At 52.8% G+C, this 19,515-nt stretch overlaps 1 protein-coding gene across 1 annotated transcript in view; it reads right to left on the bottom strand.

The window, feature by feature from the left end:
* The window catches only part of LRP1 (LDL receptor related protein 1), a 78,665-nt gene that overhangs the window by 29,353 nt on the left and 29,797 nt on the right, over positions 1-19,515 (bottom strand). Inside the window, exons 13-34 of the mRNA XM_079141139.1 lie at positions 18,793-19,015; positions 17,598-17,799; positions 17,206-17,331; positions 14,367-14,507; positions 14,111-14,236; positions 13,584-13,700; positions 13,094-13,174; positions 11,354-11,521; positions 8,213-8,395; positions 7,612-7,812; positions 6,367-6,612; positions 5,972-6,169; positions 4,777-4,981; positions 4,445-4,609; positions 3,595-3,839; positions 3,245-3,376; positions 2,720-2,947; positions 2,154-2,328; positions 1,972-2,066; positions 1,621-1,770; positions 1,301-1,441; positions 817-951 (exon numbers count right to left, since the gene is read on the bottom strand). Coding sequence (XP_078997265.1) covers positions 817-951; positions 1,301-1,441; positions 1,621-1,770; positions 1,972-2,066; positions 2,154-2,328; positions 2,720-2,947; positions 3,245-3,376; positions 3,595-3,839; positions 4,445-4,609; positions 4,777-4,981; positions 5,972-6,169; positions 6,367-6,612; positions 7,612-7,812; positions 8,213-8,395; positions 11,354-11,521; positions 13,094-13,174; positions 13,584-13,700; positions 14,111-14,236; positions 14,367-14,507; positions 17,206-17,331; positions 17,598-17,799; positions 18,793-19,015 — 3,683 coding nt within the window. The remainder of the gene's footprint in view (positions 1-816; positions 952-1,300; positions 1,442-1,620; positions 1,771-1,971; positions 2,067-2,153; positions 2,329-2,719; positions 2,948-3,244; positions 3,377-3,594; positions 3,840-4,444; positions 4,610-4,776; positions 4,982-5,971; positions 6,170-6,366; positions 6,613-7,611; positions 7,813-8,212; positions 8,396-11,353; positions 11,522-13,093; positions 13,175-13,583; positions 13,701-14,110; positions 14,237-14,366; positions 14,508-17,205; positions 17,332-17,597; positions 17,800-18,792; positions 19,016-19,515) is intronic.

The following is a 19,515-nucleotide window of genomic DNA, read 5'->3' as shown; positions in this document are numbered from 1 at the left end:
AGCCCAGACCAGGCCCCATCTCCACATGGGGATTACTCCTAACAGCCTACTAACTGGTCTAACTGCCTCGGTTTCTCCCTCCCCCATCCTGTGGGCTCTCTGCCATCCGGTTAATCTTTCCCAAACATCACTTTCCAGGCATTACTGGCAGAGAACACATAGGAGACCCACCCTCCCTCACAGCCTTATCACCAGGATTTCCCACACCCTACCCGCCACTCAGCTCAGGGCCCCTGCACACACCCACTTATTCCTCCCGAACTTTGGTTACTTGGCTTTAGCTATACCCCTTGCTTTGCGCATATTCCTCCTATCTACTTTTCTTTTTTCTGTGTGTGTGTGTGTGTGGGGTGGGGGGATTGAACCCAAGGCCTTGTGCAATGCTAGACACATGATTTACCACTGAGCTACATCCCCTTCTTTGAGCCACATCCCAATCCTACCTGTCTTATAAAGCTAGCTCAGAGCACACCTCTTCCACCAAGCTGGCCTACCTCTCCTGCTGGCATCTACTTCTCCAAAACCTACTGCAGGCACTGGACAGTCATAGCTGGTCCAGCTTCCCTGACATGTTGGCCTCATCTTCTGGCTCAGGCTACAAAGCACAGGTACAGGGACTTCCGTCCCTGAGATTCCCCCACAGCACCCAGCACAATGGGGTTTAAACTAAGCATCTAGCCCAGAAGGCCCTTGATAATACATAATGAATATAGTCTTGACACCAAGGTAAGAAGAGGAAGCTGTAACCACTGTAGGATAGGAAGAGTCAGGGCTGAGGACCTGGGCCCAGGCAGGGAAGACAGGCTGAGCACTGACCCTCGCAAGCCTGCTGGCCACTTCGGAGGCTGTAGCCAGCTGTGCACATGCAGGAGCGGGTTGTCTCTGATGTGGGCAGGCAGAGCTGGGAGCAGTCACCATTGTTGACACTGCAGGGGTTGCTGCCCTCATGGTCTGGGGGAAGCAGGTAGGAGGAAGAGAAACAGAGTTAGATGGCCCTCTCAAAATCAGGCTCAGGCTGATCAGGGATGGTCACCACCTTCACCTGGACCCAACTCTCAGGTCTTCTGACCTCCCAGGCCTGGACCTTGTGACCAGGTGCTAATATAAACCTTTGTGACAATGAGGAAAAGAAAGCCCTGTGGGTGGTGAGTGGAGCTTAACCCACTTTCATCCCCATTCATTCTTTTGCCCCACTGTTCTGGCAGGCTGCTCCTGGTGGCAGCTCTGAAGCTTCTCTCTGGCCCCCGACCCCCTTGCCTGTGAAGCCCTGGACACTGGGGTTCTTGTCCCCCGTGCTCACCCAGCTGGATGCTCTCATCATAGACCTTCATGTGCATCACCAGCGTGGTGCTGTTCCGCAAGACCATGGACCCTGAGCCGTCAGCCTTGTTGCACGTGCCCATCTTCTCCGACACCTGATCTGCCCACCACAGCTTGTCCCCTGGGGTGGCAGGAGGGAACAAGATTCTTAAGGAGGAACCACACCTAGCTTTCCTGAAGGGCTTGAGGCCCTGGAGTCATCAGGCCTATCATAGGGTGACCCCCAGACCAGCACCCTGCTCCCAACAGGTCTGGCCTGGCCAGCCCTGCTCTCATCCCTACTCCCTCCCAGGCCCTCACCCATGATGGCCAGGGCAGTGGCCTTGCCCAGCTGGCTCCGCATCGTCTCAATGATCTCTAAACCACTCCCGTCCAAGTTGCAGCGGTTGATGGTGTGGTTCCCTGAGCTGATCCAGTAGAGCTTGCTTTCAGGGAAGTCGATAGCCAGGCCTGCAAGAGGAGGGTGTCACTGCCAGGGAGCCTGGCACCAGGGTGGATCCAGGGCTGGGAATGGAGCATGTGGAAAGGGCACGTGGTTCTGGTGGGGAGGGTGGCGAGCACTAAGCAGGGGACTGGTGTGGGAAGGGGCAACTGAGCATCAAGTGGAAGAATTAGGGAAGGGCTGCAGAGACAGGGAGGGCAAGCTCGTACCCACAGGGCCCCTCTGGCCACTGAAGAGCAGGGTGCGATTGCTGCCATCCATGTTGGCCATGCTGATGTTGTCGCCATCAGTCCAGTAGAGCTTCCTGGAGAAGGGTGCCGAGAGGTGAGGGTCAGAGTCTTTTCTTTCCTGTCCCCACTCCCACATCCCCAGCCCTGGGCCCTGGACTGACCCACGCAGTGGGTGGACAACCAGGCCATGAGGCTGCTCTAGGCCCTGCACCACTGCATTCTTAAAGGAGCCGTCCAGTCGGGCCACATTGATCTGCTTCTTGTTGGTATCGTAGCTTGTCCAGAACAGGTTCCGGGACACCCAGTCCACAGCCAGCCCATGGGCATTTGGCAAGTCTGGGGGAACAAGCAGAGGGTTGGTGGTTGGGTATTTGCAGGGCATAGATCAAGAGGGGAGCTAGAGGGTTTCTGGAGAACAGGAATCAGGAAATCTCAGGTTGAAGCACTGAGAGGAAATGGAATTAGAAAAAGGAACATCAGGTCAAAAAGACCTGGGGCTGGGGTTGTGGATCAGTGCTAGAGCGCTTACCTAGCATGTATAAGGCACTGGGTTTGAGCCTCAGCACTGAATACAAATAAATCAATAAAATAAAGGTCCATCAACAACAAAAAAATAAAAAGTAAAAAAATTAAAAAAGACCAGGGAGCAGGGGCTGGGGAATAGGGTCAGCAGTCAGGACTAGGGGGGCTGCACCCACTAGTGGAGGGGTCAGGGCCAGGACAGAACCTGCAGAAACGACTGTCTCCACGCCTGTGCCATTGATGAAGGCCCGCTTAATGGCTTGTGTCCTCACGTCAGACCAGTAAACACGCTGCTCTCGAGCATCGTAATCGAGCACTGTGACGTTGTCAATGTCAGGCACCGTGAAGGAGATGATGTAATTGTAGTAGGGGGCGTCCAGATCCACACCCCGGATTTCCATCTGACGTGCGTACAGCAGAAACTTCTTAAATTCTGTGGGTGTGAGGCTAGTCACTGAGGGTGGTCCCCTGCCTCCAGGCTTCCCATCCACCCAATTCAGGTCTGCTCCTCTTGAGGTTCCCTCTGCCCTTGACTTTGGGGAAGCAGTCCTGCCAGATGTAGACTCCTGACAGGATTACAGCTTCTTCCCACAGTGCTTATCTCCTGGGCCCCTCCTTCTGAGACCCTCGCAGCAGGGACTCGACCTTCACTTAAACCAGGGATCCCAAGTGCCTTAGACCTCCCCTTCAGCCTCAGTTTACTCCTGGTCTGAGGAAGGGGCTTCCCTACCATAGCAGGTGGTGTTGTCCTTGTGGAGCTTCATGAGGTGGGGACAGGCACAGGAGACAGTCCGGTTGTAGTTGATGAGGCACAGGTGGGAGCAGGGGCCCCGGCCCCCATTGGCCTCACATGGATTGGGAGCTGGGGGTAGGGAAGGAAGAAAAGCAGCAAAAACATCTTGTGACTTGTTGGTCCCTACCTGGCCTTTCTCAGCTGAACTGGCCCCTCCTTGCCCACTCTCACTTCCCTGTTGTAGCATCTGCTGTTGCTAGACCTTTGTTGCTAAAAGACTGGCTCACCCCTGCTGACCTGACGGAGGCCCCTCCTGTTTCATGCCTGAGAGGCCCCAGGCCCCTTACCCATGGGCTGCCGGGAGGGGTGATACACTTGCAGATCGAAGGGCTGGGTGTTGGTCCTTTGTACCACGGTGACATTGTGGCCGGTCCACTTGTTAGCCTTGGCCAGCGTGTTGGTTCGCCAGTCAGTCCAGTACACTTCCCCCCCATACAGCGTCACTGCAAATGGGTGTGATAGGAACTCGTGTCCCCGAAGCACCTCCATGTGACCGGAGCCGTCGTAACGGGCTGAGTATATGGCATCTGACCTGAGAGTGTGGTCGGGCAGAGTGAGGATGCTGGCTGAGATGGCAGCCTTAAGGACACCCTGCCCGGGAGCACCCGCCCTCCTATGCCAGGCCCACAGCCCTCCCAAATGAGCACACAGGGGCACTCCCTTTTCCCAAGGCCTGCCAACCAGCCAGGGAAGGCAGGCAGAGGGACAATGGTGTGGGAACCTGGCAGGTCTAGGTTCCTACTCTCCCACACCCCAAGGGAATCTTCTGGTTCTCTTCTCCCCCGGACAGCCATTGGCACATGGAGCTTTGGTACAAGTGAGGAAAAGCTGCCCTTTCTGGACAGATCAACTGGGTAGGCTCCCTTTTTCTGGGCAGACAAAACGCCAGCAGACGGCACGGATTGTGAATAGAGAGAAGAGTCTGGCTTAGATAACTCTGGTGACAGCCCTGCTTCTGTCCTCTCCTACCTGCCTCCTCTGCTCAGCTGTCTCTCACCACAGTCCTCTTCCTGCTGTGCTGAGTGCTTTGCCATATGCTTCTGGTTCTAGATCCCCTGGACCTTCTCACTACCCTCATCCCTGCAGGTCTTGGTGCTGCTGACTTGGCCTCCCCAGGGCTTGGTGGAGGACACTGACCTGGCGTCGATCCAGAGGATGCGCTTCTCCAGGTAGTCCACAGTGAGCCCATTGGGCCAGCCCCCAGAACCAGTTTCCCGGTGAACAGTGCGGCGCCCTGCCCCACTCATGGAGGCTGCCTCGATGCGGGGCAGGCTGGCATCCCAGTCTGTCCAAAACAGGATCCTGGCAATGGGGAGGGGTTAGGAGGGCCAAAGTTGGGGGCCTATGTTAGGACCACAGGTAAAGGGTAGAAGGGGGGCCAATTGCACTAAGGAGACAGGTGTCCTTGGCCAGGCTGAATTGAACTTTAGGGGGCCCGTAGGCAGAGGAGGGCTAGGTAGGGTCCTTACCCATCCCGGGGATCCAGTGCAATTGCCCTTGGGTGTTCAATGTCACCAGCCAGCAGAGTTGTCCGGAGGGTTCCATCTAGCTTGGCCACTTCAATTTGGTCCAGGTTACTTTCCACCCAGTAGATGTTGCCTGCAATCCAGTCTACGGCCAGGCCCTCGGGTGTGGCCAGGCCATACTGTATTACAACCTCGAAGCTGGTCAGGGCTGAAGAAGAGGGTTGTGGGGAGTTAAGAATCTCCTGGGTTGGGTGGAATGAACATGCGAATCCTAGAACTCCTTAATGATCCACCCTCAACCATGATACCTCTACTAATCCTTTTGATTAGCCCAGATCCAACAGTGGACTTCCCAACACCCCCGTTTTCCTTGCCCAGACACCTCAACCGATCAGGAGGTCAAGTAGAGAGGAGAAGCCTGACAGTGGGGAAGCCACCTTCTGCATGCAGCTCTCTAAAGGGCTAACCTGGGAGGTCGTCAGAGAGAGTGGAGGCTTTGGGGGACAGACCTGGACTCAATGTGAGGACAGTGTTTTCTAGAAGTCAACCCACAGAATGTCCTGAAGATTTTTTAATGCTAATACATATGTATGTACCTCATTACTTAGAAGTTGCTGCATAGTGTGAAAATTATCATAGCTTACTTAGCCATTCCTGTTGATGGATTTGAGATGGTTTTAAGCTTCCTTTATTATGGACAACAGATTCCTTTAGTAAAATGTGCCTTTTCTGAATCTGCTTAGATGTCATTTCTAGGGGATCCTCCTTGACCACACAATTTAGAATGGTCTGTCCTGATCACTGCTGTCTTCCTATGGCCCATACAGCAGGTGCTCAATACTGAGCCTGCAAAGGTTTAGGCTGCTATGGGACAGAAGGCTCAGGTACTCTACCCCTAACTGGCTTTTTCCTCTCAAGCCTGCAATTCCAGGACTTGGGAAGCCAAGCTCTAGGTCACTCTGAAGAAAGGCTGATCATTTTGTTAATTATCAGGCTGGCAGCTCCGCTGACGATAATTATGGGGCATCAGGTACTGAGACCCACAGCAAAATTTAACCCAATTAACAGGAGTGTGGGGGGATGGGCAGCTAAGGCCTCTGCCTGGGGCCACCTGGATCTGGGTCTGTGGCCCCAAGTGTCCAAGGGGCCTATCTGTATGCAACTGTGGCATTAGTCCCAGGCATGGCCAGGGAGTCACCTCCATTGTCCAGCAGCTTCCCGCGGTAGATCTTGTCCTCCACCACATCAGTCCAGTAGAGAGCACTCTGACTGAGGTGGAAGTCCAGGGCAATGGTGTTGCGCAGGCCCGGCACCAGGACACTGTAGTCCCCTTTGTGAAGGTCAATGCGCCGGATCTCATGGCGGTTGGAGAAAATGATGAATGGCTTGAAGGGGTCTAGGGTGGGAGGGACGTGATGGGGTCAGTGAGGGGCTTGTTGCTGCCTTTGTTTCACCCTGTCTAGGTACAACCAGGGTCTCTGTTGGCCCTGAAAACTCAGTCTTTGGCATTTGGCCACCCTAGCCCAGCCCACTGCAGATCAGGGGCCTGCCTTGGCCTGCCTGGCTGCCCTGCCACCCTTCACCGTGTCTTACCCAGGCTGCGGCAGCTCTCGCCGTCGGGCTCCAGGACCCAGCCCTCATAGCAGGAGCACTTCACACTGAACTTGTTCTGGTCACACTTTTGGCTGCACTTGAGGTGCTTGGCACAGTAGCTCTGGATCTGGCAGGTGTGATTGTCAGGCCCCAGTTCCATGCCCAGAGGGCATGAACACACAATGCCTTCACCAGGTGCCACCGAGCAGTTGTGGCTGCAGCCACCGTTATTCAGAGAGCACTGGTCTGGGTGAGAGGGAAGGCAGGGGACAGGCCCAGGGTCAGAACTGGAAGGAGGCTGCTGAGCCCCAAGTCCCGTGCAGGGGCCCAGGACCAAGCCCTGGCAACCCTCCCATGGCCCCCTTCTCCATTCCTGCCAAGCCTCTGTCCCAACGCTTCCCAGGCTCCCTCAGAGCCAGGGTTGGGACCCCAGCACCTGACACCTGGGACCACCCGTTTGCTTCTTCCCACTTCCCCTCTGGTCAGTGTTTCCCTGTCCCTTCTCAGGCTTGTAGCTGGGAGCCCAACTTTATGCCTCTTTCCTGGTGTGGGGTCTTTGGGTCCAGTCCCCTTTCCCCTGGCTCTCCTGGTTGAGGTGATCTGGGTGGGTGTGGCAGGGAATATTTTGCCCTGGGTCCTCTGACACACCCTGTAACCGCCAGCCTTGACTGGTGTGTCAGCAGTTTCTCAGCCAGTCCCAGCAGGCCTTATCTCCTCTCTTCTTTCAAGGAACCAGGTCCCTGCCTGGTTCGGAGGGCAGATAAGGCTGTTCTGCTCCTTACCCCAAGTCATGTGGTGCAGCCTTCCTAAACACCCCCAATTCCCCCGACCTTGTTTCTTGGGAGCTTGAATGTCCACCCTCCTCCCCACCTTCCCCATCATTCTGAAGTTCTGCTTGTCCTCGGGAACCCAGTTAAATCTCCACCTTCCGCAGACGCCTGCACTGACCATCAGCACGCTGCCCCTTGCCTGCATCCCACAGGCCTGAGCCTCCCTGCTCTGTGGCATGACTGTGGGCAGGTTATTTAATCTCTCTGTGCCTGCCTCCATTTTCTCATCTGTGAAATGGAGATGTAATGGTCCCTGCCTCCCAGGGCTGCTTTGGAGTAAATGCTGTAAGACTGTGAGACACTTGGCACCAAGGCACGATGAGCCCTAAGTCTACACAGGCCATTGGTGGCTGCTCTGGGTGCTGCTGGCTCTTAGCTCCAGACTCCTCCCGACTCCCCTGACCCAGGGTCTCACCGCAGAGCTCGCCCTCATCCGAGCCATCTCCGCAGTCGTCGTTTCCATCGCACAGCTTGTCGGGAGGCAGGCAGACTGACGTGTTGTTGGCACAGGGGTGTGAGGGTGGTCTGCAGGCCAAAGACTCACAGTTCTCCTCATCTGAGTTATCTTCACAGTCGCTGTCCCCATCACAAACCCATGCTTTGCTGATGCACCGAGCTGAGAAATGGGTGCAGTGTGAGGAGCCGGGACTGGGGAGTGGGACTCTCCGTGCCCTTCTTCCCAGTCCTGCTGGGCTTCTCTAATAGTCATCACTGAAGTGCCTTGGGGTCCACTAAGAACCTTGAGGCTTTTTCTATCAAATTCACATGGCAGCAAAGAAGGTAGGAATCTGTAGGAAGTGCTGAAGCTCAACTCTGGTCAGGGTGTTGGTTTCCAGGGCTCCTTGTGCAGGCCCTGGCCCCTTCACACCTGCTTCAACATGTGATGCCTTTTGTGTCATGATGTCCCCACTCCCACCCCACACAGTAGTGCTGTCTGCCTTGCCATTGCTCTACTCTCTAGATGCTCTGGTCCTGCCCATGTTACCCCCTGGCAGGTTCCCTCCAACTCTTTTCACCTGAGTCTTTGCATCCAAACTTGACATTTGGGTCACAGACATGGGTCACTCCCTCACAGCTCTTCTCATCACTGGAGTCCATGCAGTCAGTGTCCCCATCACAACGCCACCTCAGGGGGATGCACAGTCCATCCAGCCGGCACTGGAACTCATCAGTGTGGCAGCCACCAGGGGGTCTTGTGGCTGCAGGGGGACAGGGGAGGTCACTGGGAGGGAGAGGAGCTCCAGATTAGCTTCCCCTGCCCCTCCCACTATGCCCAGCCTGGAGCTGTGAGCAGAGGCAGCCTGGAGAGTCCTGTGAGCCACACTGATGCCCCTGGAAGCACCGACTTGGTGCCAGAGTCAGATGTTACACCTTCTAGGACCCAGGGACCAGCTTGTCTGATGTCCCCATTTTATACCTGTGATTGCAACTGAGCAGGCGATCTGCCAGGTCAGAACTCAAATGCCTCCCACCTTAGTCTGTTTCCCTCATTCATCCTACAAACATTTCTTGAGTGCTGGCTGTATACCAGGCACTGTCCCAGGTGCAGGTTGTGACCAAGAGAAAGTCCTTGCCCCAGTGGAGCTCAGGTTCCAGTGGGGAGGAGACAATGAGGACGCACACAGATCCAGGTGGCGACGCAGACAGTAGAGATAAAGCCAGGTAGGGCTCCAGCTGGGTGGGATGATAGTTTAGATAAGGTGAGGGGAGGCCCCTGGGCAGGAGGCACTTGAGCAGAATGAAGTCAGCATGAGCTGCATGGACACCTGGACACACACCCCAGGCAAAGGAAACAGCCAGTGCCATCTCTGAGACAGGACTACTCCACACACTCAGGAAATGCCCAGGAGGCCGACTGAGCTGGAGGGATTGACGCTGGAGATGAATGGCAGGAGCACAGGACAGAGGTAGGCAAAGGGGCCCTGCAGGCCACCAAGAGGGCTTTGTCATTTATTCCAGCTGTGCAGGGAACCAGAGTAGGCTTGAGGCCAGTGCTGGGATAGGACAAGCTGTTCCATCAGGATGCTCTGCCTGCTGTGCCAGGACCTGACTGGTGGCCAGGAGTGCAGCAGACATACCACCCACGTAAGAAGCACACATGGCTGGGTGCTGGGCTGAGCTTCATCCTCAGGCCACTGCGGCCCCACGCCTCCACCTTCCCCACCACAGATAGGCTGATGCTCTCATCTCAGTAGCAGCCTCTGAGCTTGCTTTCCTTCCTTGGGCCCCTGAACCTCTTTGCAATCCAATCACCTTCCAGGTTTGCCTTCCTAAAGTGCCTCCCCCAGCATATCACCTTCCAAGATCCCCAGCACCACCCAAAGAAGCCTCTGCCTGATTCTGCCCTGTCATTGTAATCTGCCCCCTTTGAGGACAGCCTCATTGCCTGCTGTCCCTGCAGGGGCCTTCTCTGCAGTCTGACTGCCCACCTGGCCCCACCATTGCCCTGTGGAAGTGCTTAGTTTTCCCTTAGTCTTTAACTACAGGCATCTCTGGCACATTCCCCTCCCCAGTAAAAGTCCTAAGTTTAATTCCTTGCCACCTCCTTTTAAATGGTCCCAGACCATCCCAGGCCGGAACCAGAGTTAACCATCACTGCCAATTAGGGTACCCCTGATGCCAGGTGCCAGGTCTCACAAATCTCATCTCATTTCACAGCAAAGGAAGCCCAGGTTGAGAAACCCACCTGTTCAGGTTTGCCTGGCTCAACCAGAAAGGTCAGGGAGCTCTTTCCCTATACCACAGTCTCCAGGGGCCACTTTTTTGGACCTCAAGGCACTAACACGTGTCCCCATCATTGAGACCTTTTCAGAGATGGCCCTGGAGACTCAATTACTGTTTGCGAAGCCTCCTGTGACCTTCCTGGTCCTTCTTCTCAGGCTGGGCTCATAGCAGGTGCTCAAAGCTGATCAGTACTCCTACCACTTATGTGGGATCATGCCTTAACTCCATAAAGCAGAGTTTGTAGGCTGGCAGGCCATGGGCCAGATGAGGCCTGCAGAAAGGTTTTAGTCTGTGGTGTTTTTAAAAACTTTTAAAATCAACTGCAGTGGTTATGGGCTGAATTTAGTCCATCATACCTACGAATGGCACCTTATTTGGAAACAGTATCTTTGCCAATGATCAACTTAAAATGAGGTCATTAGGGTGGGGCTTAATTAACAACTGGTGTTCCTATATAAAGAGAAAATCTGGACCCAGAGGCAGACACACAGGAAGACACCATGTGAAGGGAAGGGGTTGAGGCATCTATATGTCAAGGAACGCCAAAAGTCACCTGCAAATCAGTGGAAGCAAGGAGACAGGCCTGGACCAGTGCTCCCTTCCAGCCCCAGAAGGAGCAGCCCTGCTGACAGTCTGGTCTGAGACTCCCATTCCGAACTGTGAGACAATGTATTTCTGTTGTTTAAGTCACTTGGTTTGTGGTCTTTGTGATAGCAGCACTATGAAACTAATATGCCAGTGTTAAAAATCTGGTGGATTTCGCACAAAAATCTGCATTTCTGATTTTCTTGAAGCCAGGGCAACTCTGGGTCTGCATTCTTCCAAGGCAACAATCAGCCAGAACTAAGAGACGAACATACCTAAAGAGGGCCTGCACAGCTCCAGGAAACAGCCCCCACACCCCTGGAGGCGCTGGAGGCCTGGGCATCTGGAGCCTTACTGAGCCAACCCCTCTTCCCTTCAGTTCCCTGTGCTCACTCATCCCTACCTACTAGCATCCTTCTTTCAATTTATTATTTGCCAAGCACAACCCTGTGCCGAGCACTCTTTACGTGATCTCACTAAACCCCCATATCAGCGCTGTGATGTCAGTGCTATTATTACCCCCCTTGGCAGAGGAAATTCAGAACCCCATGGAGATTAAGTAGCTCACCCAAGGCCACTCAGATAATAAGCTGCAGAACTGGAGCTCAAACTCAAGGCCGCCCAACTACAAAGCCCATGATCTTAGCAGTATGTGGCAATAATTTGTTGACAATCTCCCTCTCCCACAGGCCTGGAACTCCTGAAGGACAGAGACAGCCAGGTCTTGGCTATCTTGGGTTCTCAGACGCTGACCAACCCACAGTGGGGTGGGCAGATGGACGGATGGGCCAAGGGGCCAATGCCGCAGGCATGATCTCACCCCGCCCTGCTGGTCCCCAGGTGCCCACCCTGGTTGGTGCAGTTGGCATGGGTCTCATCACTGTAGTCCCCACAGTCGTTGTCCCCATCACAGGTCCAGTGCTCAGGGATGCAGCGGCCGCTGTTACACTTGAACTGGGTACTAGAGCAGGAGTGGCTGCAACCTGCCTCATCACTGTTGTCCCCACAGTCATTGTCTGGGGGGAGAAGGGGAGAGGCAAGAAGGAGGTCAGCAGAGCAGCCTTGTCTGTGACCCCAGTTTGGCTCCCTCCACCTCCTCATTCCCATCCATAGACCCCCCCAACCTCCCACTCAGAAAATAACAAACAGAGAAGACACAGAAACTGCATAGACTGCAGCATGCACCATGGCCCGCGGGGCAGGGGTGGGGAGGGCTCCAGGAGGGCCCCTTCCTCAGTCTCAAAAAGGCTGGGGGTGGGGCAGGAGATGTTGCTTTCTCTTTTCAGTGGGGTGTGGGAACAGGGTCTGCCTGCTTTGGAGGGACGGGCAGGGGTTTCTGTGATTTGGGAGGCAGAGGAGGCAAAGTATAGGTAAGACCTCTGCTGGGCTGAGGAGGGTTTCATCAGGCGCCAGCCTGAGCGTGGGAACCCTGGGCACCATGACTGGGTGCTGGCTCACAGGGGCCTGCCTGCAGCTGGGAAGGTCAGGAGCGTCTTCTGGAGAAGGAGTCTGAGGCTGGCTGAATGGGCCCTGGGCTAAGGGCTGCTGAACTTCCCCCACATCCACAGGACACGCGGGAAGGCTGGGGCTTGGTTGTACCTCTTGGGTTGTGTTCCTGTTCCTTTTACAATTGAATTTGCTTCCCCAACTCTCTCATCCCCCATGTCCTGGCCTCCTCACCACCTCTCTGTCATCTCTGCCCTTTCCGCTTCCTTCCCATTCACTGTTTTCTTTCTCCCTCTGACTTTTCCTCTCTCTTTCTCCTCTCTGCTGCTCTTCCTTCACATTTGAGCAGCTCTGGGCAGGGGACCTGGGGATCCTGGGGAGCAGCCAAGGCCAGCTGGGGCTCTGGGGTGATGGTGCATGTGCTTCTATGCACTGACCGGCAGGCTCAGGACAGGTCTTTTCGTCAGAGCCGTCCCCACAATCCTTCTCTGAAACACAGAAACCGCCAGGGCAACCATTGGCACGGAAAACTCAGCAAGGAGGAGGCCAACATGGCGCTGACCCACCCATTCGCACATGTGAGCCAGGGCTGGAGCCTCTGGGCCAGCACGTCACAACATGACACCACACTAGACACGACAGGGCCAGAGATGGCATACACACAACAATCACCTGTGCACACATTTACACACACGGAGGGCCCTGCAGCTCAGGGCTGACATCACCTGGTCCATGGCTGACTGCCAAGTGGGCTCCCGAGCCTGGAGCCCAGAGCCTGGGGGTGCCCCAAGGGCCCCAGGAGATGTGGGGGTTGCAGGGAAAAGGGAGTCAGGTTCCCCTTGCTCTGCCCCTTTGGCCCTTCTTGCTCATCTCACCCTGGCCCCTAAGCCCTGCCAGAGGGTGGGCAGCTCAGGCCCTACCCGGAGCAGAAATGGTGCTAACTGATGATGGGTAGGGCCTCCCTTAAGTCCACCTTGGCATTTCTGGTTCCTTTTTTCTTCCGGCCAACCCAGCAAGACTTTTGCATACTGGAGGAAGCCCCAGCTCTTGACTCTAAAGCCTCTTTCCTTCCCAACCAGGATCTGGATGTGGCTTCTAGCTTTCCTAGGAACTGGGGCAGGTGACTGGAGGTAAGCTCTTACCATTGTCACATCGCCAGTTGATGTTGATACATCTGCCATTGTTGCAGGTAAACTGAGTCAGGGGGAAGCAGGTAGGATATGCTGTCAGGGAAAAAGGACAGCTGAGTCAGGCCCTCATGATTATACAGCATCCCTATACCAAACAGTGGGCCCATAACTAGCAGGTTGTAAGCCAGTAAGATGGGGAAGGAAGGCCAAGTACTTAGCAGGAAACTGGTCCCTCACTCCTACCACTGATACAGGCTCTGGGCTAAGGGCTTTGTGCCCATGAGCACCCTGAGCCCCCACATCAGTGCTGTGATGTCAGTGCTATTATCAATCCCATTTTACAGATGAAACTCACTGAGGCCATGGAGATGAAGTAACTTGCTCAAGGTCACCAAAGTATTAAGATGCAGGATCTTTCCAGTCCCCAGTCCCAGGGCACGTGGTCATGGGTTTCCCCTGCCCACTACTAGGCCCAGCCTGGCCTTTCTGCTGTCTCTCTCACCACAAGAGGCTGATTCATCAGAGCGGTCCCCACAGTCATCATCCAGATCACAGGTCCAGGAGATGGGGATACAGCGACCACTGGCACAGGAGAACTGGTTGGGTGGGCAGGTGCGAGCTGGGGGATGGGCGCAGGTATGAGTGCTCACTGTCCTGACCCTCTCTGAGTCCTTATCTTTCCTGGCTATTTGCCTTTACTCTCTGCCTTTTGAAATCCTGATTCCTCAGGGTTCAACACTCTTCCTCTTAGAGAAGTTCAAAACCATCTACGTGGTCTCATGTAGACACCTCGTCCTGTCTCTCAAGGGGCCTCTTGTATCCTTCAGGAGAGGATTGCCCTGCTCATCTTCATTCTGGAGTTTCCCTGCCCCCACGGGGCCCTGCCAGCCTTCCTGGAAGGGGCAGACCCACCCTCTCCCAGCCTCTATCCCCTCTACCTTCAAGGTACTGAGCTTTGTCATTTCTCCCCCTGAGGCTTCTCTGTCTCCCCAGGCCTGGCTGCTCACCTACCCTGCCCACATTCCACACCTGAACAAGTTGCGTTGGATTCATCCTCACTGTTTCCACAGTCGTTGTCTCCGTCACAGAGCCAGCGGTTGGGGATGCATCGGTTGTTCTCGCATTTGAACCGGTCTGAAGGGCAGGTGTGCTGATCTGGGGAGAGGACAGGTGTGGGGTGAGTGAGAGGTGTGACCCCAGTTTTCTACCTGCCCAGTCAGGGACATGTGCTACCAGAGCCTTCTGCCTGCTCTCCAGCAGGTGAGGGGTGTTGGGGGACACTCACGGCAGAGAGCTGGGGACTCGTCACTGTTGTCCAGGCAGTCGTTGTCTCCATCACATTTCCAGCGCTCCTGGACACAGCGGCTGTTGGCACAGGCAAACTCGCCTGGCTGGCACTGGGGTGGGGGCACGTAGGATGGGTTCGCTGTGGGCACCACAGGAGTGTGAGGGGGAAGGTCAGACCCAGGTTAAGCCCCCTGAACGTTGTTTTACTATGTTTTATTATTATTATTATTAATATTATTATTATTATTAGTGGTGCTGGAGATCAAACCCAGGGCATTCCAGGCAATGACTCCACCCCGGAGCCACATTCCCAGCCCTTTACTATGTTTTAATAATACGCAGAGTAATTATTCCTAGTACATGAATCTTCATGAACAAATTATCTGGATGGAAGCTACAATTCTTTCTCAAGAAACACTGTTGATGTTTACTCAGTAATTTTTGTACTTTGATGTAGCCAAAGAATAAAACAGCTTCCAAGAGAGTCCCTACTTTTCTCACTACCAAGCAGGCGTATCTCTGCAACTGCTCTCTGTCACTTCCCTGAACTGCCCCCTGGAAGTCATCTCAGGGATTCCCAAGGCCCTGCCCTGGTCTCTGGACCTTTTATTCACAGATGCATCAACCCCTCCAGTCGAAGTGAAGACAGGCCCCAGAACTCTGCAGGTTCTACCCTTCCCATTCCCAACACAGATGCTGCACATCACCATCTGTTTTAGCCTCTCAGCAGTGAAATCACTGAGTCCTTTGTCTATGTTCACATTGGTAGGCACGAGAAGCCCAGGACTCCAGCATCAATCCCTCTCTCCCAGCCCTACATCTCTGCACTTTCCATTTCTGACCCAGTCTCACCCAACTCCAACCTATGAAAACTTCCCTGGGCCCCATGGGTGGCTATTTTCTCTCCTGTACTCCATGGACAACTAGCCTGAGGTTAGTGTGTGTCCTCCTTGCATCTCACTAGTGCTTCCTGTCTATTCTTTCCCTTCTTTTCTGAAAAAATCAGTGTTGACTTTCACATTGTTAGACTATGACAACCTCTTCTTGTACAGGGCTCCCAGGTTGCTGGTGACTTCAGTGTCCACCAAGATAATCTTTCATTACCCTGGCCCCTCGGTTCCTCACCCTTCTCTGCTGACACTCTCCCTCTATCTGACTTTAGCCACTCACGCTGGACACTAAATTCAACTAACTCTTTTCACTCCTGGGACTCTGTTATAAGGAAACCATCCAGAATATGGGAAGACAAGATGAGAAGAGTGGCAGAGTTGGGATTAAGAAATGGGCTATGCTAGGCATGGTGGTGCACGCCGTTATCCCAATAGCTCGGGAAGCTAAGGCAGGATTGTGAACTCAAAGCCAGCCTTAGCAACTAAACAAGGCCTTAAGCAACTCAGCAAGACCCTGTCTCTAAGTAAAATATTTAAAAAAGAGCTGGGGATGTGGCTTGGTGTTTGAGTACCCCTGGATTTATCCCTGGTACCAAAAAAAAAAAAGAAGAAAAAGAAATGGGCTCTGAGTCAGACTTATGTTTGAATGCCTGCTCTTTGTGCCTTGGTTTCTTTATCTGTGAAGTGGGGATAATAAAAATACCTTCCCCACAGGGATGTTTTAAAGACTAAGTTGCTGCATGAGAAAGACTCATAACAGTGCCCTGCACATAGTATGTGCTCAATAAATGTTGGCTATTGTTATAACAACAAAAAAATTGGACATAACTTAAACATTCAACAATAGAGAAATGGTTGGACAAAATATGGGACATTACTAAATGAAATATATTTTAGCCATTAAAAATGCTGCTTATATATTCATGACATACTGCCAAGTGACAAAAGCAGGACATGGAACAGCATGTGCAGCACAATTCCATTTAAGTAATGCAGAGAGAAATGTTTGGGAGGTTGCTCCCCAAAATGGCAACAGTGCTTATCTAGAGGTGGTAGAATTTGGGGTGATTTGTACTTTCTCCTTTATATTTTTCTATACTTTATATATTTATTTATTGCTATAATGAACATGGCCCACTTTTATTTTAATTTAAAACATTTTTTTGTTGTACGAGGGATCAAATTCTTACCTATAGACTCCCACTTTTGTTTTTAACAACAAGGCTATTTAAAATAATGCAATAAGGGCCAGGGATGTGGCTTAGGCCTAGCATGTGGGTTTGATCCCCAGCATTGCAATAAAAAATAAATTAAATAAAACAACAGTAAAATGGAAAATGTTGTGACACATATAAGCAGAAGAGGTCAGGCACAGCAGCTTGTGACTGTAATCCCAGAGACTCAGGAGCCTGAGGCAGGGGATCTCAAGTTCCAGGCTGGCCTTGGCAACTCAATGAGACCCTATCTCAGACAAAAAAAAAAAAAAAAAGGTGGTGGTAGTGGCAGAAGATATTTCATATATAGCAAGATGATAGCTGTGTAAAAAAAAAAAACAGTATAACCCATCTAAAAAGGACGGTGTGTAATTTACCACCATGTTAACAATATGGTAGTGTTTGATGGTGGGCTCAGGGTTTTTTTGTTCTCTAATTTCCAATATTTTGAACTACTATCATTTTACTTTAATAATGGGGAATTAAAGTTAAAAGAAGTTAAGAATATCTTCTTACTTCCATAGTTGTCCTGTTTCTCACTCAGTTTCTCCTGATCTTCATAACTTCTCACATCCCTCCATCACCAGGCCCCTTGATCCCCCTTCTAGTCCCAGAACCTTCTCTCAGCCCCATGCCTATAGGCCCCACAGGGTCCCTCTGCCTCTCCTGCCCTCGCTGTGACATCCTTCTGCTAGGGTCTGCTTCCCACCCTATCCCGTCAGGCCCCTTGTACCCAAGCAAGTGACGCCGTCTGTGTCCAACACTTGGTCCTCAGCGCAAGCACACTGGCGGCTCCCAGGGGTGGCCAGGCACAGGCTGCTGCAGCCGCCATTGTTCACCCTGCATTTGTTGGTACCCACTGTTGGGGAGAAGTCAGGGGAGGGATGCAGGAAGGAAAGAACAGGGATGGGAGCAGCAGGATTGGGAAAGATCAGGAGGGGAAGTGATGGAATTGGGGAGGAGACACATAAAATGAGACAGGAAAGAAATATCAAAAGGAAAAGGGCATGTTGACATGGGCAAGAAGACAAATGGGAACAGAGTCAAACTGGGTTGGGAGACTTCTCAGACCTCACCCCACCATCTAGGTACCACTCTGCCCCCAGCCCCAGCCAAAGGGGGTACCTTGCTGCTGCTGGGCATCATACATGCGGATCTCAAAGATTGGGGGACGCTCGCTGCGCAGAAGGGTGACAGTAGGGGGTGCGCCTCCTGTGCCCCGTTCTAAGCGGTAGACACTGCCACTCCGGTACTCAGTCCAAAAGAGGTAGTTGCCATGGTGACACAGGCCAAATGCATGGTTCAGTTCAGGACCCTCGTATACAATCTAGAAATGGAGGGGATGTTTCTGAGGAGCTGGGGAGACAAGTGGGGATGCCTGAGGGAGGTCTGGGGACATAACTGTTACATATACTCATCTGTTTATGTTTGGGGCCTTGGTCTTGTTTTTCCCATTAGCCTGGGTGCTCTGGCTAATATGGGTGATAGCTCTGCACAGTGAGATGCTAGACCCTGAACTTACAGGTAAATCTGCAAGGGTGCTGATGGTGAGATTGTCCATCCTGCCCTCTCTGGGGCTCATTCATATTCATTTAAATCCCCCCACCCCATACACACTACTGAGCAGGTAGCCAAAATTCATCCATTCATTTCTCTATTCAATAAACATTTATCATGATATATTAAGGGCCAAACTGTGGTAGGCATTCAGAGAAGAAAAATACATGGTCTTGACTTGAGCAACCATGGCCTCATCGAGGGCACACATGAGTAATTCAGTGGGGAAGAGGAGCTGGGGTGGATTCCCAGACAGAAAGAGCTGCATAAGCAATGTCTCAGGGAGCAGAGGCACTACCATATGTGCTAGGAATTACAGGCTGTCTAGCATTGCTTGTTCAAAAAATGTTGTAATATGGGGAACAAAGGGAGAAAGGAGGCCCAGACTACTTCTGTGGCCATATCATGAATAGCCTTATATACCAAGAGTTTGGTCCAACATCAGGCACACATATGACTCATGGAGCACACAACCACCCAAATGAACAAGTATCCACATCTGCCATCCCTTGGTGTCTCATACTGTAATGTAGACACACTGAAGTGTGCTAAGTATGTGCAATGGCTGGACACAAACATACACTGACATGAGTAATCCTCAGACAATACAATACAGGAAACACAAACACACAGGTGTACACAACTACAGACACAGGTAAACATACATGAAACACACAGGCCAGCTCACATAGACACCAATATATTCACACACAGCCTCATGCATGTGTAAACATGGTCTAGTAAGGCACACATGCCTGCCCACCTTCCGGTCTGTGCCATTGAGCAGGATGGTCTCAATGCGGTCATAGAAGGCATCTACCCAGTAGAGGCGCCCAGCTGGGATGTCCAGGCTTAACCCATTGGGCCAAAGCACTGTCTTGGAGGTGACAAAGACATCTCGGTGCGAGCCGTCCATCCAGGCCCTCTCCAGTCGCCCTCGCCGACTGTCCTTGGGGTCCTCCTCCCAGTCTGTCCAGTACATCCACCTGTGGGCAGCAACTGGTCAGCACCATATGGGTCACCTATGCCATTAGCAGCTTTTTCTACAATCCTAACTCATGAGTGGTGCCCAGAGCCCCTTCCAGGGATCTTTCTGCCCTGTTCATCCCTGGAACACACAATGCATTCATTTACATCTCTCTATTCAACCAACATCTGCTGAGTGTCTTGTGAAAGTGGGCATAGTTCAGGCACTCAGGGATGCAGCAGAGACCAAGTTAGCCAAGGTCCCACTCCCATGGAGCTCACATCCCATGAGAAACAAGTCAATCAAGAAAGTCATGTCATGGTAGAGTGCTTGCTTAGCATGCGTGAGGCCCTGGGTTTACACCCAGCACAACACACAAAACAACCAGAAGTTCACATCAGAGAATGATAAAGCAGGAAGGAAAGGAAACAGTGATGGGATGGAGAGTGGCCAAGCAGCAGCTGGGGGAACCTTAGCAGGGGAAGCCTTCTCCAAGGAGGTAGTGTTTGAGCTGAGACC

The sequence above is a fragment of the Sciurus vulgaris genome, assembly GCF_902686455.1.
Source record: "Sciurus vulgaris genome assembly, chromosome: 5".
Taxonomy (NCBI): Eukaryota; Metazoa; Chordata; class Mammalia; order Rodentia; family Sciuridae; genus Sciurus; species Sciurus vulgaris.
The sequence above is the reverse complement of the archived record's forward strand: the minus strand, read 5'-3'. Positions and strand labels throughout refer to the sequence as shown.